The following is a 24,478-nucleotide window of genomic DNA, read 5'->3' on the forward strand; positions in this document are numbered from 1 at the left end:
ACAGGCTGTGGTCTATCTTGCTTTACTTACAACATCTTTGAAGCTCCTCACAGGTCTTACTGCTTCTTCTTCACGTTTTACTTCTTCTTCTGTGGATTTTATATGGCGGTTGGCAACCAACTTTAAGGTGCATTACCGCCTCCAACTGGATTGTAGTGTGGCTCAGAGAAGGTTCTTCTTATTCGGTGGCGTTATAGGGATAACTACACCCAACTATGGTGTATTGACCCCCCCAACTGGATGGGGTGACACCTATGACTTTTAACATTAATAGTAAGCTTATCCTGGTGTGACGTTTTGATAACCGTGTCAATCTCTTTAGGACAAGGTGACTTTTATCAATATATTTGCCTGTATTTACCCCCCAAAATGAAATGCTAACTGCTACTATGGCTATCATAAAGAACTACAAATACCACAATGAACTACAAATGCACGACTCCAACACCATCATTAAAGTTTTACCGATGACACATCAGTGGTAGTCCTGATCACCAACAATGACAAGACAGCATATAGGGAGGAGGTCAAAGACCTGGCCGTGTGGTGCCAGGACAACAACCTCTCCCTCAATGTGATCAGACTAAGGAGATGATTGTGGACTACAGGAAAAGGAGGACCGAGCCCTCCCCCATTCTCATCGACAGGGCTGTAGTGGAGCAGGTTGAGAACTACAAGTTCCTTGGTGTCCACATCACCAACAATCTAACATTTGTCCAAGCACACCAAGACAGTCGTGAAGAGGGCACAGCAAAACCTATTCCCCCTCAGGAGACTGAAAAGACTTGGCATCACTGGGGCCAAGCTTCCTGCCATCCAGGACCTCTATACCAGGCGGTGTCAGAGGAAGGCCCTAAAAATTGTCAGACTCCAGCCACCCTAGTCATAGACTGTTCTCTCTGCTACCGCATGGCTAGCGGTACCGGAGCGCCAAGTCTAGGTCCAAGAGGCTTCTAAACAGCTTCTACCCCCAAGCCATAACGACAGTTTCCTCCTCTCATTTGTTGACTTCTGTAACCGTAAAAGCCTTGGTTTCATGCATGTTAACATTAGAAGCCTCCTCCCTAAGTTTGTTTTATTCACTGCTTTAACACACTCTGCCAACCCGGATGTCCTAGCCCTGTCTGAATCCTGGCTTAGGAAGACCACCAAAAACCCTGAAATTTCCTTCCCTAACTATAACATTTTCCGACAAGATAGAACTGCCAAAGGGGGCGGAGTTGCAATATACTGCAGAGATAGCCTGCAGAGTTCTGTCTTACTATCCAGGTCTGTACCCAAACAATTCGAGCTTCTGACACCTTTCCAGAAACACCGTTGTCACTTGCTATAGACCATCCTCTGCCCCCAGCTGTGCCCTGGACACCACATGTGAATTGATTGCCCCCCATCTATCTTCAGATCTCGTGCTGCTAGGTGATCTAAACTGGGACATGCTTAACACCCCGGCCATCCTACAATCTAAGCTTGATGCCCTCAATCTCACACAAATTATTAATGAACCTACCAGGTACAACCCTAAATCTGTAAACACGGGCACCCTCATAGATATCATCCTAACCAACTTGCTCTCCAAATACACCTCTGCTGTCTTCAACCAAGATCTCAGCGATCACTGCCTCATTGCCTGCATCCGTAATGGGTCTGCGGTCAAACGACCACCCCTCATCACTGTCAAACGCTCCTTAAAACACTTCAGCGAGCAGTCCTTTCTAATAGACCTGGCCCGGGTATCCTGAAAGGATATTTACCTCATCCCGTCAGTAGAGGATGTCTGGTTATTCTTTAAAAGTGCCTTCCTCACCATCTTAAATAAGCATGCCCCAATAAAAAATGTATAACCAGGAACAGATATAGCCCTTGGTTCACTCCAGACCTGACTGCCCTTGACCAGCACAAAAACATTCTGTGGCGTACTGCATTAGCATTGAATAGCCCCCGTGATATGCAACCTTTCATTGAAGTTAGGAACCAATATACACAGGCAGTTAGGAAAGCTAAGGATAGCTTTTTCAAACAGAAATTTGCATCCTGTAGCACAAACTCAAAAAAGTTCTGGGACAATGTAAAGTCATGGAGAATAAGAGCACCTCCTCCCAGCTGCCCACTGCACTGAGGCTAGGACACACTGTCACCACTGATAAATCCACTATAATTGAGAATTTCAATAAGCATTTTTCTACAGCTGGCCATGCTTTCCACCTGGCTACCCCTACCCCGGTCAACAGCCTTGCACCCCCCACAGCAACTCGCCCAAGCCTCCCCCATTTCTCCTTCACCCAAATCCAGATCGCTGATGTTCTGAAAGAGCTGCAAAATCTGGACCCCTACAAATCAGCCGGGCTAGACAATCTGGAGCCTCTCTTTCTAAAGTTATCTGCCGAAATTGTTGCAACCCCTATTACTAGCCTGTTCAATCTCTCTTTCGTATCGTTTGAGATTCCCAAAGATTGGAAAGCTGCCGCGGTCATCCCCCTCTTCAAAGGGGGTGACACTCTAGACCCAAACTGCTACAGACCTACATCTATCCTACCCTGCCTTTCTAAGGTCTTCGAAAGCCACGTTAACAAACAGATTACCGACCATTTCGAATCCCACCGTACCTTCTTCGCTATGCAATCTGGTTTCAGAGCTGGCCATGGGTGCACCTCAGCCACGCTCAAGGTCCTAAACGATATCATAACCGCCATCGATAAGAGACAATACTATGCAGCCATATTCATCGACCTGGCCAAGGCTTTCGACTTTGTCAATCACCACATTCTTATCGGCAGACTCAACAGCCTTGGTTTCTCAAATGACTGCCTCGCCTGGTTCACCAACTACTTCTCTGATAGAGTTCAGTGTGTCAAATCGGAAGGCCTGTGGTCTGGACCTCTGGCAGTCTCTATGGGGGTGTCACAGGGTTCAATTCTCAGGCCGACTCTCTTCTCTGTATACATAAATGATGTCTCTCTTGCTGCTGGTGATTCGCTGATCCACCTCTATGCAGATGACACCATTCTGTATACTTCTGGCTCGTCTTTGGACACTGTGTTAACAACCCTCCAGATGTGCTTCAATGCCATACAACTCTCCTTCCGTGGCCTCCAACTGCTCTTAAATGCAAGTAAAACTAAATGCATGCTCTTCAACCGATCGCTGCCTGCACCTGCCCGCCTGTCCAGCATTACTACTCTGGACCGTTCTGACTTAGAATATGTGGACAACTACAAATACCTAGGTGTCTGGCTAGACTGTAAACTCTCCTTCCAGACTCACATTAAGCATCTCCAATCCAAAATTCCAAAATTATATTGTAATTACTTCGCCACCATGGCCTATTTATTGCCTTTACCTCCCTTATCTTACCTCATTTGCACACAATGTATATAGACTTTTTCTCTACTGTATTATTGACTGTATGTTTGTTAATTCCATGTGTAACTCTGTGTTGTTGTATGTGTCGAACTGCTTTGCTTTATCTTGGCCAGGTCGCAGTTGTAAATGAGAACTTGTTCTCAACTAGCCTACCTGGTTAAATAAAGGTGAGGGAAAAAAACAAGACTACTGAACATCTAATCAAATGGCTACCCAGACTATTTGCATTGCCCCCCTCTTTTTATGCTGCTCTACTCTCTGTTATTATCTATGCATAAGTCACTTTAATAACTCTACCTACATGTGTATATTACCTTGACTAACTGGTGCCCCGCACATTGACTCTGTACCCGTACCACCTGTATATAGCCTCGCTATAGTTATTTTACTGCTGCTCTTAATTATTTGTTACTTGTATTGCTGGTTAAGGGCTTGTAAGTAAGCATTTCACCTTTTGTATTCGGCGCATGTGACAAAAAACATTTGATATGGATGAGAATCTCTGGATTAACTATCTAATGTTAGCTAAATTAATGAAAAAATTGGCTACATTTGTTTAAATTGACAATTCTGTGAACTGTCTTGTGCAAGTTTTAAATTGGCACAATACCTGTTAGCAAAGGTGTCAGCTAGAGGTGACATGCAGGAGCTTGCAGGGATTTGTAGTCATGATGTCTACTTTAATGCTAAATCTGAAAGTTTATAGAGCTGAATATATTGATAAAAGTCACATTGACCAAGAGAGATTTACATGGTTATCAAAGCGCCACAACAGGGTAAGCCTACACGAAACACAACCCTTATTTTTAGTGTTTCTAAAATTCTCTATAGGAAAAATGTATGGTGGAAAAACAATTGGAACTATTTCCCTGTTTGACCGCTAGGTTTTATGGGTATTATGACACCTCCACTGTGGGGCTCTATATGGCTGACTGGTGGCTTCAAAGCCTCTCATTGGCCAATACACAGCATCAGTAATCCAGTGTTTATATACATAATTGGTCTGGACAGCAACACTGTAACCTCTGCTCTGTAACTGTAAATTATTGCAGCGGTCCAGCCAGGTTTGTCCACAAGGTGTCACATGACATAATAATATCTCATACTCACTAAATATCATTGAAACATAAATGTATGCATAGTCACATCTACACAACCCATCATGACACTTTTAATTTCAAATCATTTATTAGATGTTTTTCTCTCTTGAAGCCAGCTTCTTCGGCCACAATAGAAAACAGAAAGAATAAAACAAAGTATCAAAATTGCACACATGGGAGCATAAATCAGATATACCATATATATGATATTCTTCAGATAGATTCTTTCACATAAAAAGAGCACCTAAAATTGAGATTACAGCATCTCATGGAACCATGATAACATTTGTGCCCTTATTTTGGATGTGGGTGATTCGTCACGAACTAGTACAAAAAAAAATACCATGATTTGGGGGATTTTCACTTCATTTAATCCATAGAATGGTCCTTTTAGAGGAAGTATTGTTAACATATGTTTGACATTTGTATCTAAAAGCTTAATTGAGAAATAATACAAGTTGGCATATTTATTCATTTTGGACTTACCCAGGCCTCCTTTAAGACTCCATAAAGCAAAACTTGGTGTCATATGAAGCTTAACCGCTTGCTCTGCAACATGAGATGCATTTTGATTTCAATAACAATTTTCTTATTAATTTATGAATATTGAAAAATATAAACATAAATATTGAAATATACAATTTGAATTTGGCTAATATTTTAAATGTATTGTACATCCAGCAAATCACCAGAAGAGGGTGACCATTTTGAATCGATTTTCACATTCACTCTGTTGTTAATGCTTACAAATTGGATCATAACTAAAGAAATAGCAGAGATTCCACTCTGTAACTTTGATATGTCCATAGAGTATATTACGTTCAACAATATATTAAACATTTAGCTGAATCAAAATAAAAATAAATCTTCTTCAATATTCATAAATTAATAAGAATATTGTTATTGAAAACAAAATACTACTCATATTACAAAGCAAGCGGTAAAGCTTCATATGACACCAATGTTTTCTTTGTAGCACCTACAGATAAAACATTATGGAGTCCTAAAGGAGACCTGGGTAAGGCCAAACCGTCAACTTTGATTAATTATTGGTAAATTATGCTTTTATATACAAATGTAAAATATACGTCAACAATCCATACTCCAAAGGACCATTCTATGGATTAAATGTCTGAAAATCATGGTCTTTTTTTCCACCCACATCACCCATGTGCTGTAGTCTCACATAATAACACCAGAGACCCAAACATAACACCTTTTCCATTCAAAACTATACAGCCAAAGTGCTATACATACAGTACATAGACTACTGTTTTTCATCCTACCACATTAATTCCACTAGTGGTTAAAAATAAAAACTTGTAATGATGGCCATTACATAATGTATCGTCAGGTTTTTCAATAATGTGCATTAAGGCTAGCTTAAATCCATTTTGTGGTTCAAACAGGAACAGTAATTGAACAAAAGTAAATTGTCATGATGTTACATATACCCATGGTTTGCCAGAAACTACAGGGACTTCAGAAAGTGTTCACACCCCTTCACTTTTTCCACATTTTGTTGTGTTACAGCCTGAATTTAAAATTGAGATGTTGTGTCACTGGACTACACAAAATACCCCATTAATGTCAAATTGGAATTATGTTTGTATTTGTATTTTTTTTTTTTTTTACAATTTAATAAAAAATACTGCTCGGGGATTTCACCATGAGACCAATGCTGACTTTAAAACAGTTACAGAGTTGAATGGCTGTGATAGGAGAAAACTGAGAATGGATCAACAACATTGTAGTTACTCCACAATACTAACCTAAATGACAGATTGAAAAGTTGGCTAGTTAAATAAAGGTTAAAAGAAGGAAGCCTATATAGAATAAAGGTATCCCAAAACATGCATCGTGTTTGCCAAGGCACAACACATCACTCTTCATATTTTCAAGCATGGTGGTGGCTGCATCACGTTATGGCAGTGGTGGGCCGTCAGGGCCTGCAAGGCCTTCTCTGCTGGCCTAAACATCATCAGAATATAATTTTTTTTTAAATATATTTTCCCACAAATATGTATTAAATTATTCCCCAGAGTAAGAGTTATACTCTTCATTTCATAGCTTTCCTCTTGGTTGCACTGCTTCCAGCCCCAGGTTGAGATTTGGAGGGCTGGTCTTTATGTTAGATCTTTTATCCAATCATATTCAGCCATCATGTGTTGCCAGGGGTCTAAAATCTGCCCTCGGGCCTTCAGAATCAACAGTGCGGGCGCTTGTAGCTTAAAGTGAATGGAAATAAAAATTTTGTGTCAACCAATCAGCTTTAGAGTTGGCTATTGTACGCCTGCTGGCTGGCTCCAGTGTTACACAGGAGCCAGCTAGCAGGCGTAGTGCGTCCACGTCTTTTGATTGGATTACCAATATTGAGAGGCAGGTCCTATGGGCAGGTCTATGCAGATCTAGGAAACTGAATTTGATAAACGAATTAATTCGCGTTCTACTAAACTGTTTTTTCAACCCACAATGGCGGAAGGAGGAGAAGATATCGATTTGGTCGAGGATATAATTATAACGCCATTCTCAAGACGAACTTTTCAAGAAAAGTTAGACATTGTAAGGAGAGGTCGCCCGACGCCACAAAGCCTGTCACAGGCGGGAAAGGGGTTCGTTCGCTCGCCACTTTCAAAGTTTCAACTACGAGCGCTGTCAATGGCTCACAGGCTCCGAGAAGCACTACAAACTGTACTGCTGGGAATGCCTATTATTTGCAAGTGATCGATTTGGTGTTTGGAGCCACACTGGCTTTGCAAACTTGAGTTGTCTGTTAAACACTGTTTACCCAAAAATGTCAATTTGTCAATTTCAAGGTGACGCAACGCCTGGTTATACTGCGTTTCTGTCTAAATGTATAGTGTCTAGAGCCATGGCATAATGATGGTAATAAGAGGTGGATTAATTCGGGTGGGACTGTGTAGTACCTCACTGAAGGCCTAGGCCCCAGGCCCACGGCACGCCACTGCGTTATGGATATGGTTGTCATTGGCAAGGACTAAGGAATTTTTTTGTTGTTGAATAAAATTAAACGGAATAGACCTAAGCACAACCAACATCCTAGAAGAAAACCTGGTTCAGTCTGCTTTCAAACAGACACTGGGAGACAAATTCACCTTTCAGCAGGACAATAAGGGAAAGGGGATATCTAGTCAGTTGCATAACTGAATGCATTCAACCGAAATGCGTCTTCTGCATTTAACCCATTCCCTCTGAATCAATGACCTAAAAGACAAGGCCAAATATACACTGGAGTTGCTTACCAAGACGGCATTGCATGTTCCTGAGTGGCCTAGTTACAGTTTTGACTTAAATAGGGTTGAACATCTATGGCAGGACTTGAAAATGGCTTTCTAGCAATGATTAACAACCAACTTGACAGAGCTTGATGTATTAGCTCTGGGGTGTGAATACTTGTGTAAATTAGATGTAAAAAAATTATAAAAAATAAACATGTTTTCAATTTGTCATTATGGGCTATTGTGTGTAGATGGGTGAGAAGTAAAATATATTTAATCCATTTTGAATTCAGGCTTTAGCACAACAAAATGTGGAATAAGTCAAGGTGTATGAATACTTTCTGAAGACACTGTACATATGAGGGATGTTCACAAGACTCAACATTTATCTTGGACTTGTGGATGACCTGATCTTTATATAATCTGTATGAGCAAATCCAGCAGGCATAGGGACCAGATGATATAAGCATCACTGAGAATACGTCCAAAATAACATCCTAATCCCTTTATAGTGCACTACTTTTGACCAGGGCCCATAGGGCTCTGGTCAAAAGTAGTGCACTAGAGGGAATGCAGCCTGAATCGTTACAGTGCTGATGCAACCTTTATTTACAGTAGGGCCATTGTGTTGTTGAACTAAGCTAACTAAAACTAAACTGACCGGATCCTTTTACATTACTTTTGTAATCCACTAACTTGCATTGACATGTGATCATCACCCAACAGTACACACCTGATGGTAAAAATACAACACTTTTATATATTCAAACTTATAGGCTACAATATGTACTGTGTTTTCATATTTCCTTTGCACTTCTACCTTGAAATAGAGAAGTAAAATCAAAATACAAAGTCCAGTCAGGTTCCGCTACATGCGCCATCATTCAACTCATAAACTGCACAAAACCATCATTTTTTAATTCAAAACCAATAGTCCCTGACCCTAAGTAAAATAAAACATGGAACATCAAAGAAGATTACCAACGTTAATTCTATAATTTTAAATAAACAAAATACAGGGAAACAAAAATCAAATATGAAACATCACTTGGGCTATTTGGCGAGCTGACGTCTACCGATGGCAAGACTCATCTGTAAAGTGGAGAGATAAAGAGGAGTTATGAGACACAATTCAGATACAGGTATGGAATGGACAACCACATTTCATGACTAACTGAGGGGTGTATTCACTAGGAACCAAACGGATGCAAATGGACGAAAACGGAGAGGGACTAACCTGAACTTGTCCAATAAGAAACGCTTGGTTTTGTTGCAAAACGTTTTCCATTGCAGAATGTTTTGCTACGGTTTGCACTAATGAATACACCCTGTGTATGCAGGTATTCACCTAAATGGAAGGGAGTGACATATACTGACCTATTCTCAGCACTCTCAGGCCAGCCGCTGCTCCCACGTTCCTGCTGCTCCCGGACACAAACACTCCTCTCTCCTCCTCCTCCTCTTCCTCCTGCACCTCATCCTCATTCCCTTTCTCCTGACCTGGTATGGGGTAGGGGGTAAAGGCTATCATAGAGGCCTCTGATTGGTATTCAAAAACCTGCTCCAGTTGGGTCTCGTCGAAACACACCTTCACCTGGAGGGGGCGGACAAGACAGACACAGGAGAGAGGCTTAGTACAGTGCACCCAATGGAGACACACCCTTACAGACAGCCTGACCACATTGCAGTGTTACTTATCAGGATGGACATGCATCAAGAACAATTAATAACAAAAAATAACCTGTTCTTTCCCAGGGTTGCCCTTATTTAGTATGAAAGGGGGATGTGGATGGCACCCATTAAAACGGCATGAATAAGTTGTACTGAGTCAGACCCTTCCTGACAAAAATGTATGTAACCTACAATTTGTTTACTTAGCACGGATATGAGAGATTATTTTGCTGTAAACAACATTGCTGCCTGCACCGAACAGTAGAAAAACCTGGCCCCAGTCTCGTACATTATATTACAGGTTGGCGTAGTACATCTATACTGTAGTGCATTTATATTCACCACAAACTGGCTGACCATACACTCCTGATAATAACCTGGTGTGAGAGACGTTGGACGAATCAAGCTCAGGCCCAGAAGGTTAATCCCTGACTGAAGTGATTAACCCAGGCTAACACAGCAGGGGAGAACACGGAGGAGAGACAGAGAACCAGAGAGAGAGAGAGGAAGACATGAAGCACACTGTGTAAATCGCTAATCACCACAGTCCCATCGGAACCTTTACAAATACTCGTAAAAATGTCTTACACGGGATGTGGGGCAGCCACTGTCTATGAGAATGGTACCTTGGTCTAGTTTGAGAGAAAGAGATACTGTGTGACAAGGGAGCCTTGGGATTGAGGAGGGGGGAGACAGAAGATCTGAACCAGGATGACGAGGAGAGCGTAAGTCACCCCCCTCTGTAAGATGATGCCGGTGCTCGGTGGAGCTGACGTCAAACAGTTTCAGCAACGTGAGCAACAGGTGGCCAGGAAGCACCAATAGGCTACGAAAGGGTTACAGCAGGACGACTATAGTAAAGGAGAGCTGTGCTTAACCGCTATGAGTATATTACAGGATTTGGTCCCGAACTGACACAAAGGAAACCATTTTAGGGGGTTTTCTCATTACTCAGTGTGGACTAAGTGGGTGAGATTGATTCAGGTGAATAAAAATAAATAAAAAAATGCACCTTTATTTAACCAGGTAGGCTAGTTGAGAACAAGTTCTCATTCTCAACTGCGACCTGGCCAAGATAAAGCAAAGCAGTTTGACGCATACAACAACACAGAGTTACACATGGAATAAACAAACATATAGTCAATAATACAGTAGAAAAAGTCTATATACAGTGTGTGCAAATGAGGTAGGATATGGGAGGTAAGGAAATAAATAGGCCATGGTGGCAAAATAATTACAATTACAGCAATTAAACACTGGAATGGTAGATGTGCAGAAGATGAATGTGCAAGTAGAGATACTGGGGTGCAAATGAGCAAGATAAATAAATAAATACAGTACGGGATGAGGTAGTTGGATGGGCTATTTACAGATGGGCTATGTACAGGTGCAGTGATCTGTGAGCTGCTCTGACAGCTGGTGCTTAAAGTTAGTGAGGGAGATATGACTCTCCAGCTTCAGTGATTTTTGCAGTTCGTTCCAGTCATTGGCAGCAGAGAACTGGAAGGAAAGGCGGCCAAAGGAAGAATTGGCTTTGGGGGTGACCAGTGAAATATACCTGCTGGAGCGCGTGCTACGGGTGGGTGCTGCTATGGTGACCAGTGAGCTGAGATAAGGCGGGGCTTTACCTAGCAGAGACTTGTAGATGACCTGGAGCCAGTGGGTTTGGCGGCGAGTATGAAGCGAGGGCTAGCCAACGAGAGCGTACAGGTCGCAGTGGTGGGTAATATATGTGGCTTTGGTGACAAAACGGATGGCACTGTGATAGACTGCATCCAAGTTGTTGAGTAGTGTTGGAGGCTATTTTGTAAATGGAAGTAAGTATAATAATGCATCCAATTAGGTTTGCATGTATTTGGAAGATCGGTCGTAGTATCTGTCCATTCAGTTACAACACTGATTATCATGAAATGTAGTCATGACGAGGAACATAATCTTCCTATTCTCGGTTATAGTCCCGCAAAATCCTGCAAAACAATCCCTTATTGACCTATTGTGTGCATAAAACAGAAACTATATCATAATCCACATCCTACAGCATAGTCGTTTAATAAACAACACTGCATCATTTATTCTTTCAAACACAAAATGTATTTTGGGCAGAGTGGGGTATGTCGAGCAATTTTTTACTTTCAACATCACTACATCAAGGGAAATATAATATTCTTTCTAAAAAATATACAGTCACTTATAATTCACTGTATCACAAATCCAGTGGGTCAGAAGTTTACATACACGAAGTTGACTGTGCCTTTGAACAGCTTGGAAAATTCCAGAAAATTATGTCATGGCTTTACAAGCTTCTGATAGGCTAATTGACATCATTTGAGTCAATTGGAAGTGTACATGTGGATGTATTTCAAGGCCTACCTTCAAACTCAGTGCCTCTTTGCTTGACATCATGGGACAATCAAAAGAAATAAGCCAAGACCTCAGAAAAATTATTGTAGACCTCCACAAGCCTGGTTCATCCTTGGGAGCAATTTCCAAACGCCTGAAGGTACCACATTCATCTGTACAAACAATAGTACGCAAGTATTAACACCATGGGACCACGCAGCCATCATACCGCTGAGGAAGGAGACACGTTCTGTCTCCTAGAGATGAACGTACTTTGGTGCGAAAAGTGCAAATCAATCCCAGAACAACAGCAAATAACCTTGTGAAGATGCTGGAGAAAAAAGGTACAAAGTATCTATATCCACAGTAAAACGAGTCCTATGTCGACATAACCTGAAAGGCCGCTCAGCAAGGAAGAAGCCACAGCTCCAAAACCGCCATAAAAAAGCCAGACTACGGTTTGCAACTGCACATGGGGACAAAGATCATACTTTTTGGAGAAATGTCCTCTGGTCTGATGAAACAAAAATATAACTATTTGGCCTTATTAATGACCATTGTTATGTTTGGAGAAAAAAGGGGGAGGCTTGCAAGCCGAAGAACACCATCCCAACCGTGAAGCACGAGGGTGGCAGCATCATGTTGTGAGGGTGCTTTGCTGCAGGAGGGGCTGGTGCCCCACAAAATGGATGGCTTCATGAGGAAGTAAAATTATGTGGATATATTGAAGCAACATCTCAGGACATCAGTCAGGAAGTTAAAGCTTGGTCGCAAATGGGTCTTCCAAATGGACAATGACCCCAAGCATACTTCAAAAGTTGTGGCAAAATGGTTTAAGGACAAGTCAAGGTATTTGGAGTGGCCATCACAAAGCCCTGACCTCAATCCCATAGAAAATGTGTGGGCTGAACTGAAAAAGTTTGTGCGAGCAAGGAGGCCTACAAACCTGACTCAGTTTCACCAGCTCTGTCAGGAGGAATGGGCCAAAATTCACTCAACTTATTGTGGGAAGCTTGTGGAAGGCTACCTGAAATGTTTGACCCAAGTTAAACAATTTAAAGGCAATGCTACCAAATACTAATTGAGTGTATGTACACTTTTGACCCACTGGGAATGTGATGAAAGAAATAAAAGGTGAAATAAATAATTTTCTCTACTATTATTCTGACATTTTACTTACTTAAAATAAAGTGGTGATCCTAACTGACCTAAGACAGGGAATTTTTACTAGGATTAAATGTCAGAAATTGTGAAAAACTGAGTTTAAATATATTTAGCTAAGGTGTATGTAAACTTCCGACTTCAACTGTATCTACATATATTTCAGGGTGTTGTGTATCCCTGGAAATAATCAGAATTCATGTAAGCATAATAGTTTTGAAAACGTGGCTTGTCCAAAAAAAGTGGTCTCTTGGCACAACTTACCCCGGGTATCGACTGCAATTCAAATTGCAGTCGATAAATTGCAATTGTGTTCGTTGTCTATAGTTTATGCCTGCCCATACCATAACCCCACAGCCACCATGGGGCACTCTGTTCACAACGTTAACATAAGCAAACCCCTCGCCAACACAATGCCATACACATGGTCTGCAGTTGTGAGGCCGGTTGGATGTACAGCCAAATTCTCTAAAATGACGTTGGAGGAGGCTTTTGATAGAGAAATTAACATTACATTTTCTGGCAACAGCTCTGGTGGACTTTCCTGTAGTCAGCATGCCAATTGCACGCTCCCTCAAAACTTGAGACATCTGTGGCATTGTGTTGTGTGACAAAACTGCACATTTTAGACTGGCTTTTTATTGTCCCAAGCACAAGGTGCACCTGTGTAATGATCATGCTGTTTAATCAGTTTCATGATATTCCACACCCGTCAGGTGGATGGATTATCTTGGCAAAGGAGAATTGCTCACTAACAGGGATTTTTGAGGAATAAGCTTTTTGTGCATATGGAATATTTCTGGGATCTTTTATTTCAGCTCATGAAACATGGGACCAACACTTTACATGTTGCGTTTATATTTTTGTTCAGTGTACTTATTTGACTCTAAATGTGATCATACTTGACTATTTTTAGTCACAAATACAAGTGAAATGCTTGCACTATGTAGCCCTGACCACCCGCCAATGTGGCTGGTGAAATAGGCATCTTACCCCTCTATATTTGCTATTTCTCTGTCTCTATCGTTCAGAGGAAGTGAGCAGGCCTGAAAGAGGAAATATCCGGTGATGAGTCCAAAATGTCACCCTTTTCTCTGTATAGTGCACTACTTTTGACCAGGTCCCATAGGGCACTGGTGAAAAGTAGTGCACTATGTAAGGAATAGGATGCCATTTGGGACTCGGCCATGCAGTGTCTCAGCTAGGGAGTCACGAGGTTGTTGAGTTTCCCCTCACTCCACTTCTCTTTAACCCCACCCTCCTGTTTCACGGACAAATGAGAGACTGTTCCTCCTCAATCGCACCAAATTTGGGCCTGATGACAATTTTTAAATTGGAAATTAGGTTACAGTAGGACAGTATCAATAGTCGATGTTGCGAAAACTATACGATAAACATGGTGAGAGCTTCCTCAACTTTAGGGCCATGGCTAAATTAACAAGTCAATCATTAATTCCTTAGCCTAGATTTCCAACAAGACTTGGAAGGATGACTATGGCAAATGCTGCTGTCATATGCCAAGAGGTCAACGTTGTCAAAAGTGTTTGCCAAAATTCCAATGCAGCAAAACAAACTCAGCAGAAACAGGAAAATACAAAGGAAGACTTGTCGGAAAGGCAACAAGGGCAGACTCATTGAAAGACAGGATCTGTCAGAGGAAGTAACCTGCAATGCAATGGTGTGACTCAGGCCAAGGATATGTGTAGCATCTTGCATTATGTACAGAAAATAAGATGAAAAAATAGGCTGATAGGCTAAATACCTATACAATAGCAAAGTGTTTTATATTAAAAGTCATGCTGTCTGAGTAAAGTACAGTACATAAGCCATAAAGGTTTAAGTATTTAACAATAGATATACACTGAGTATACCAAACATTAGGAACCACCCCTTTTGCCCTCAGAACAGCCTCAATTTGACGTGGCATGGACTCTACAAGGTGTTGAAAGCGTTCCACAGGGATGCTGGCCCAAGTTGAATCCAATGCTTCCCACAGTTCTGTCAAGTTGGCTGGACTTCCTTTGGGTGATGGACCATTCTTGATACACACGGGAAATTGTTGAGCGTGAAAAACCCAGCAGTATTGCAGTTCTTGACAAAAAAACGGTGCGCCTGGTACCTACTACCATACCCTGTTCAAAGACACTTAACTATTTTGTCTTTCCCATTCCCACTAAATGGCATGTCTCAATTGTCTCAAGGCTTTAAAAAAATTCTTTACCCTGTCTCTTACCCTTCCTTAATTTACACTGATTGAAGTGGATTTATCAAGTGACTTCAATAAGGAATCATAGCTTTCACCTGGATTCACCTGGTCAGTCTATGTCATGGAAAGAGCAGGTGTCTTTAATGTTTTGTATACTCAGTGTATACCGTATACCGTAATTGCTCTAAATATGCATATTCTCGGCTACCTCGCTATATAAACAGATTACACCAGACTCCTGCACCTCTCTGATTCAGAAGGGTTGGGTTAAATGCAGAAGACACATTTCAGTTGAAGGCATTCAGCTGTACAACTGACTAGGTATCCCCCTTTACCTTTCCCTTTCTTCCCATTCTAAAGCTCCATTCGTGTGGGGAGACTGCCAGCCTGGTCTTTAGTTCTGCTCCGATGAGCCACTTTGTTATGGAGGTGTCCTAATTAAAGTACTCCAAAAGACTGTCTGTGTCTGAAATGGTGCCCTATTCACTATGTAGTGCACTACTTTTGGCCAGGGCCCATGGAGGATAGGGTGCCATTGTAGGGGATAGGGAGCCATTTCAGAAGCAACCTCTCTCTAACAGGCTCTTGCTCCAACTGTTTTCATTTCATTGCACAAAAAAGGATGATGCAATGGGGAGAGGGGATGGGGGGGGGGGGGGGCAATTCATCTAATGTGGGATAACTTGTCTTTCTAGATGAAACAGAAAGAGGTGACGATTGATTCACAATCCACATAGCTCCTCTCTGAAAAACCTCGAGTTAGACAGACAGAAAGAGATAGGGAGGAGGGGTGGCTCTGGCTGAGTGGCTCTGTCATTGTGGTTTCCTCTCCACTTGTTCTGCTCTCAAGTGTTACATGAAGGCTCATTTGAAATGAACTGGTAACACCATACATTACGGGTACCCTAACAAATGATTTACACAGGGTTTATAATTAGTGCATTACTAAACGAGACCACAGCCACCGCTACTAGTAGGCTACTTTACACCTGGGAGTCATGATGTCGTGCTTGATAAGGCTTTAACAGGCTTTGCTCAGTCGACGTGTTCTAACTCCTCAGTGCAATCAAACGGGATGTTCTAATGCTAGCGAAAGGGGATTCTACATGATGGGGGGGGGGCATTCTGGGGACTGGAGGTTCAAATGGAGGCAGGCAGGGAAGAGGTGAGGTTTTCTGATAGTCACAGTACGAGTGCGGGCACTCCAAACACTATCATCAATCTTATCCCATAACATATTGATAGTCTATTGAAGCTATTTTCTTTGTTTTTTTGTTTTGTTTTATTGGTCTTTATTAAACCCAACTTTAGGGGAGGGGATCCATGATCATCACTACAAGATGTGATCATCACTACAAGAGGCCTTTCTAGGGAGTTTTTCCTAGCCACTGTGCTTCTACACCTGCATTGCTTGCTGTTTGGGGTTTTAGGCTGGGTTTCTGTACAGCACTTTGTGACATCAGCTGATGCTTTATAAATACATTTGATTTGATTTGATACATCCTCAATACAATTTGCAGGCATATCACCCCACTACACTCACCCCTTTGGGAGTCCCTTTGGGAGTCTTGACCAGGCAGGACTTGTCCAGGTTCTGATACCCGCCGATCACTTCGATCTCCTCCGTAGTGGGGTATCTCTTCTTGCCTCTCTCTACTATCTCGGTTAGGACAGCTATCTGGGCCTTGGTAGACGTCTTGACCGGGGATCCTGAGGATACTGAAACCGATTCCACGGCTGCCCCTCCAACAGGCTTCCTGGGGGTGATGGTGATGGTGGTGCCCCTCTTGACCTGCTGGCCTCCAGAGACTGTTCTGATGGTGAAGTGGGTCGGAGAAGGGGAAGGGGAGGGAGAGACGGAGGGGGACTGGGGTGGGGAGGGTGAGCATGGGGAGGATGATGTGGTAGGTGGGACTCCCTGGTCTGGGTGTAATGAGTTCTCAGGAGAGGGGGTCAGGAGAGATCTGGAGTTGATGGTAATGGATCGGGGCTGATTGGGTTGAGGAGGCCTTTCAGAGTGCAGTTGCGGCTTAGACTGAGATTTTCTGGGATTTAGGGGTGTTTGCTGGTCCTTTTGCCTCGGATGCATCTGTTGAGGTTCCTTATTAGGCTGGTTGTGTGATATCCTTGTGCTTTGCTGAGCTTCAGACTCTTTAGCTTTCAAATTAGTTTTTTTACTAAAAGTCGACTGTGCTGCGTTGTCGTCGTGTGATAGTCTCTGTACTTCCTGTTGTTCTCGCAACTCAAGCTGTTCCACCTGACGCTGTATTTTCTGAAGTCCGGAATTCTCATCACAAGAGGCCTTATTCTCAGATGCCCCACCACCACCCCACAGCTGCTTCTGTGTCAGCACCCCACCTGATCTCTCCAGACTGCTTGGCTCCTGTTGTTCTGCTGATATGCGGGACTGTACCTTGGGTGTGTGTGAAGGGATAGGCCTATCCACGGTCCTCTCACTCATGCACCCCGCCGTCCTGGGCCCCACTGTTTTCAAGCTATAGATCCGGATCATCTCAGCAAGAGAGGGGGAGAAAGAGTCTGAGGGTGAAGGAGAGCGTGAAGGAGACAGATAATGCAACCTGTCCTCTTCCTCCGAGAGTTTATCCTCTCCTACTTCTCCTCCTCTGCCTCTGGTGTCCTGTTTTCTCTGCCGACCCCTGTCACACCGTAACTCATCTACTACATGTTTTATTGGATCTTCCTCTCTCTCGATTGTGTGATCGGTTTCTTCCTCTCCTTTGACAGATTGCGAGAATGAGAGAGGAACAGGAAGCTCAGGGTCGGCTTTCGACACGCTCACTTCCTGTGTGACGTAAAACTGAGTTGATGTTGTCTGCTGTGCAGAGCGTTCCTGTCTCTGTCTCTCTCGCCCCATTTCGTTCCCCCTCTCTCCTTCATCACACCTATCTGAACTTGAGGCTCTTCTAATCCTTCTAGTCCCAGCCTTTTTCATTCCCTCAGTCGCATCTCCATCATCCCCCGTTGCTACCGCTCCCTCCATGTTCCTCAGCCTCTCCTTCTCCCTCTGCCGGATTTTTTCTCGCAGGGATTCGATACGAGACAAAGGCTTGCCGATCCTCCAACTATCCCTCCTCTCCACACCTTTCCCTCCCTCTCCTTCGCAGCTCTGATCATCTTCGCTTTGGAGGCTTGGCCTTTTGTTCTCTAATACCTCCCCCACACCGTAGAACACTGTCCTGGGTATGTGTTTCTCAAGTGGTGTTGGAGGGATTCCAACTGAGGCAACGTGCTTTGGAGACTTGGGAGACTTAGGGGTCACTTCCTGAACGGACATTTCTGGGTAGACATGACTGTGCATGTGTGTGCCAGGTGAGTGCGCGCTCTCCTTGCTTACCTCACTTGGCACCCTGTAAGCTTTGCTCCCTCTCACATTCTCGGTGTCCTCCCTCATCACACATTTGCTATCCTGAGTTAATGTTTGGGTCCCTTTGAGATTGTCAAGTTCATTGGCTGTCTCTTCAACTCTCCCTATCTTATTGATAAGATCCCCTGTGTGCTGTGACAGTGCTGACTGGGTTGAATGGTGCCCTGGCGCTCCTTGACTACTATGCCAATCTGTTCCTCTATGCGCCACAGTGCTGAGCAAGGTGGTTGAACACTCTGTAAATGCTGAGACATGTCTGTAATGGCTTTCGACAGACTGAGGAGGACTGGCTCTGTCTACAGAGAGGGTGACCACACAGTTTTGCTGAGTTGTTTCAACTGACATTGTGCAGTCCCTTACTTCTGACATCCTCTTGACATGCCTTGCGTCTGATCCTCTTCTAAAGTCTGACCCCCTTCTGTCCCTCACTTGAGGTTCTGCCTGTCTTCCAACCACCACCTCTCTCTCTGTGCTCCTCGCCCTCTCCATCCCTCTCTCTCTTTCTTCTGTCATTCGCTTTACCTCTCTTTCCACTGCTCTCTCTCGCCCATCGTGTTTGCTGGGCACTCTTCGCGCAAATGAGGCCTCTGTGTTTTTAACTGAGGCCCTTGTAAACCCTGCCTCCTCATACATATTCTGTGTTAGTTCCTCTGTCCCCTTGTTACTATATTCTAACTCCACTCCTGTTACAATCTCGACCCCATGGTCAGTCTCTTTCCCTGTGTTACTTCCCAAAGCAGGCTGTCTCTCAGGCTGCCCCTCTTCCTCCCTGTCCGTTTTTATGAATCCCTCTCTATGCTTCCCCACCCGCTCTTTATCTGAAAGCCGGGTCCAGCCCCCCTGCTTGCCTCCCCTCTCTGACCATTCCCCCTCCACTACATCTCCCCTAGGTGCCACCCTCCTGTCTGAACATGTCCTCTCCACCACCTTCCTATCATGGTTCCCCTCATCCTGCATGCCATTCTCCTTTGTGCATATCACCTGGTCAGAGAAGCTGAACGACCGCTTGGGCACACCCCTGAATCCTGCACGTTTCTCCTCCCCTCTCCTGTCTCCATCATCGTCCTCGTCCAGACCAAAGTTTTCTCTGTCCCTGCCGGGCCGGCTGAAACAATCTGAGCTTTTAGACCGGGACGGGGGCTTTGGATGTTCCCTGAATTTCTTTGTATGTTCCCCAAATTTACTCAGCAGCTCACTCACCCTAACTCTTCTCTCATTGTGGATACTGTCATCTGTGTCACCACATCTCCTGTCCTCTTGTTCTGAAGCTGTGTGTGTTCGTGGTCGGTCTTTCTCCCTCAAGTTCTCCCTCTCTTTATCTTTCATCATCAACCACGCCACCTCTCTCTCCAGCCCCCTCTCACTGTCCTTTCTTCCATCTTTATTGCACTTTGCTTCTCTCTCTCCCTTCTCTTTGCCATCTCCTTCCCTGCCTGTCCCTTTAAGACCTCCACTCCTGCAGTCCTCAGTGCCAGCTAAGGGTTTAATGATCAATACCTCTGATGCTCGGATCTCCGTGGCACTCCCTCCACCAGAAAGAAACTCCTTGAGGTCCATCTTTACATCTCTCTTTCCCTGCTCCTCTTCCATCACCTCCCTCTCCCACTCTCTCCTTCTACCCCTCCTTTCATCACTTCCCTTTCTGTCCTGTTCAATAATGATGATGTTGTCTGCTCTGATGGTACGAAGGCCTGGGACTAGTGGATGGGGGTACTTGGGGCTTGGAGGATCTGAGTCTCCCTCCTCCCTCTCCTCCTCCTTTCTCCCTCTCGGGCATTCCCTTTCCCTGTCTCTCACGGTATCCCGGCTCGTCTCTCTTCCGGCACTTCTGTCCCTTTCTCTGCCCCCACTCCGTTCCCTGTACCGCTGTAGTTTTAATTCTATATCTCTTCCCCTCCCAGACTCCCCATCATGACCTTTGACGTGGCCTCTTTCCTTCTCCTTTTCCCTCTCTCTCCCTACTTCTATTTCCTGCTCATTCCCTTTCTCGTGGCCCATCTCCCCAGCCCTCTCTTCTTCTCTTCCCCTTCTCAATCCGCCATGCGTGCGAATGAATGGATTTTGTTGGACAGGGGTGATGGTCTCCCTTAAAACCTGACTCTGCGGTTTAGACTCTTCATCCAGCCAAGGCCCTGTGACGTCTGGGCTGAGTGGTGATTCACTTCCCAGCTGCACCAGTGTAGCGCTGTCTGGGTCACTCACAGCATCAGAAGGGGACCTGCCCTCCTTGACTTGGAGGGGGCCCTCTCTTTCCTTGTCCCCGAAACTCTCCTGTTTCATTCTTCTCCTCTGGATGATCCCTCGCTTCCAAACAGGCATGCTGGCGAGTTTGGCCTCCTCCTCTTTTTCTCTCTTCTCTCGCTCCTCCTCCTCCCTCCTCTTTCGCTCCAGCAGGAGTTGTTTCCATTCCGGTAAAGAGGAGACAGACATAACAGAGAAGAGCTTTTGCTTTTGGCAAGATTCCTAATCTTCCTCTCGTTTGATGCTCTGGCAACAGGTCTGTCAAAAAGGACACAGCAAGATGTTCATAAAAATATAATAACCATATGTTGTGATTTAATTTGTATAGCATATTCCTTGTGACTCACTTTGCTTTCGAACCCGAATAGATGTTTTTATTGAAATGTAGCTTACTAATAGGCCTACTTTGTATATTTATATGGCATCATGTATAGAGGCTATGTATCTCAGCCACGTAGCCTATTTACTGGATGACATTTTACACAGGCTTCGTCCTCCCCTCATGGTTACTTTCCCTAATCATAAAAAGTTAACATGCCATCGACGGATAGTTATTATGGAGCGATTTCAATGCCAACAGAAATTGTATGTGAATTCCATAATTTTGCCCAAATTGAATCATTTAATTAAACAGGGAATGGAACGGCTGTCCTTAGAAGGGCCATGACAGGGCTATTCAACTATATTCTTATGTGGGCCAAATTGTGTTTTTTTGTGACACTCCCGTCTAACGTGGCCTGTGATGATCGTAGAGGAAAACAGAAGGCATGTCCATGTTCCAGAGAGTCTTAGCTTTCAGGAATGGGGTTAAAATGCTAGAGCTTAAATTATTGTTAATCTGACTGCACTGTCCAATTTACAGTAGCTATTACAGTGAAATAATACCATGCTATTGTTTGAGGAGGGTGCACAATTATGAACTTTGAAAATGTATTAATAAACCAATTAGGCACATTTGAGCAGTCTTGATACAATATTTTGAACCGTTATGCAATGGTTCATTGGATCAGTCTAAAACTTGTAACATACACTGCTGCAATCTAGTGGGTACAATCTAAATTGAGCCTGGGCTGGAATAATACATTATGGCCTTTCTCTTGCATTTCAAAGATGCAAAAAAAAATCATGTTTTTTCTTTGTATTATATTTTACCAGACCTAACATGTTATATTCTCCAACATTAATTTCACATTTCCACAAACTTCAAAGTGTTTCATTTCAAATGATATCAAGAATATGCATATCCTTGCTTCAGGTCCTGAGCTACAGACAGTTAGATTTGGGTATGTCATTTTAGGCGAACATTGGTCAGATCCTTATTAACAGGTTTTTAACATGCACACTATGCCTCTGCACATAGCTGTGCGTTTGCACTCCAAACGTTCCCCACAATTTCGCACTCCTTGTTTTAAGCCTGGGTGCAAAGGATGTTAAACAAATCGTCCTCCAAACTTACCAAGTCCTTGGTATTCCGCAGTAATGCTTTATATCCCCCTCTGTGTCGGTTTGAGAGTTTTCATCTTCTGAATGAAGAGCGACTGTGTACCTCCGGTCGTGCGTAATGCGCTCGAGATACTACCTCGAATATTGTTCTGTATCTAAAGCTTCCGATGTAGTTGATTAATCGATGTAAAAAAGTCAGGATTAATAATGTTTATATGGCTCCGTTATTTAAAGATGACCTCGCAGTGAATCAGAGCATATACACTTAAAACACCTCCATTGGTAGTAAATATTCCCCGGCTGCAGTGCTGTCCGACAATTGTAATCCGCTAATTACATTAAATTCCGTCAGAGGAGTTAGTGGCACACACCATATTGGCCGACCTAAGAAAAGGCGTTTAAAGAAGACTCCCGTCTGCCGGTCACCCACCCCTCATCCCCACGTCCCACTAATTGGAAGAGAGAGAGAGGAAATAATGAGAGAAGGGGGTCACCGCAGTCAGACCGTGATGCTGACAGTCAGGGTTGAGGTGATGAGAGTTACCCGATGTGATGTGAAAAACTTCAACCTGTCGTCCCGGGTGGAATTAATCGTAAATTCTGGATAACATCAAAGTGGCCTACACTAGGATACATGCTCAGGAAATCAATCAGTCTGTTATGTAACCTAATCTGCAGGCTCAGCTACAGTAGTTAGCCCAGATCAGACAGTTGAGGAATCATGCATAAGATAATAGCCTAGACTACATCAATGGTAAGAGCCTAAATCAAAGTTAAATTAACTTCCCCGCAAAGTTAAATTAACTTCCCCGCACATTGACTCTGTACCGGTACCCCCTGTATATTGCCTCGCTAGTGTTATGTTACTGCTGGACTTAAATTATTTTTTTAGGTATGTTTCTTAACTGCATTGTTGGTTAAGGGCTTGTAAGTAAGCATTTCACTGTAAGGTCGACAACTGTTGTATTCGGCGCATGTGACAAAGAACATTTGATTTGATTTGAAATGTATTACTGCTTGCATTTCATTGACATTTTGTTGTAGTTGCTTATCATTTGTTCCGGTGCAAGATCTTAAATGTATCCATGTGTGTTTTCTTATTGTAATTAAATCTATATAAAATAACGAAACAATGAATAACTTCTCCTTTTCGATCATCCATGTTCACAATACAATGAATCCCCTGTTCAGCTGTTCAAGTCCTCTTACATTGATTTACAGCAGCGGTTACTGCAACACAATGGATATATCAAGGGCACAGCGCAATATAACAAGGATTATGGAGAGAAAAGGATTAGACAAAGACATTCAAAATGTGACAGAATGTGTGTGTGTGTGGGGGGGGGGGGGGCATAGCAAAAGAATTGGACAAATACAACAAAACAAAAGACAACGGCAGAATATATCACTGATAATCATATTCTGACACAAAAATACCGTGTGGAACAGCAGTTGGCACTTGTTGGTGGAATGTAAAATGTCACATTATGTTCATAGGCGATATAAAATATACTCCTGGATAAGTAAATGTAAAAAATGTAAAAAACGGAGTAATTACACTCGCAAATATATTGATGTTAAAAGCTATATTTACAGATGTTCTGAATCTCATCATTTCCTAAAATCAACACAGTGTTACCCCAACCATGTGAAGTTCACTGTAATGATCTTCTTTGGGAGAAAGAGAGGAGGCAGCGTGGTAAGTGTTCATGATGAATCTTTAATAGAACGAACTGAACACTGAGATTCAAAACAATAAAGTGAACTACTGAAAACCGAAACAGTTCCGTGTGGAACACACAGACACGGAAGACAACCACCCACAAAACACAACAGAAAACAGGCTCTCTAAATATGGTTCCCAATCAGAGACAATGACTAACACCTGCCTCTGATTGAGAACCATATCAGGCCAAACGAAAAAAACAACATAGAAACACAAACATAGATAACCCACCCAACTCACGCCCTGACCATACTGAAACAAAGAAATAACAAAAGAACTAAGGTCAGAACGTGACATTCACAAACAACTGCAATGTCTACTTTTGTCAATTGCTGTATGCAGACACACAAACTTCCCATCCAACCCCATTCATGTATGTGTAGTAATAGAGCTCGCCAGCTTGTAGTCCTAAAAACCGGACTTGAGTTACCTCTGGTTCGTTCAGCATTCCCATGGGGGAAAATAATGGGGAAAGAAGGGGGTTTTGGGATAAACGCCGAAAATAGGGTCAGGTTAACCCAGGCGTAGGAGATCGTATACGTTTTGTTCTATGAGATAATCAGGGTTGGGGTCAATGCCATTGAAATTCCAGTCAATTCAGGAAGT

At 43.2% G+C, this 24,478-nt stretch overlaps 1 protein-coding gene across 1 annotated transcript; it reads right to left on the reverse strand.

The window, feature by feature from the left end:
- Positions 1-8,432: 8,432 nt before the first annotated feature.
- Positions 8,433-20,892, reverse strand: LOC139558480 (uncharacterized). Its single transcript, XM_071373637.1, has 3 exons — positions 16,621-20,892; positions 9,077-9,293; positions 8,433-8,791 (listed from the first exon to the last, which is right to left on the reverse strand). The coding sequence occupies exons 1-3, from the start codon at positions 20,890-20,892 to the stop codon at positions 8,772-8,774; spliced, it is 4,509 nt and encodes a 1,502-aa protein (XP_071229738.1). The 3' UTR covers positions 8,433-8,771.
- Positions 20,893-24,478: the final 3,586 nt, after the last annotated feature.

Source organism: Salvelinus alpinus, chromosome 29, assembly GCF_045679555.1.
Source record: "Salvelinus alpinus chromosome 29, SLU_Salpinus.1, whole genome shotgun sequence".
Classification (NCBI taxonomy): domain Eukaryota; kingdom Metazoa; phylum Chordata; class Actinopteri; order Salmoniformes; family Salmonidae; genus Salvelinus; species Salvelinus alpinus.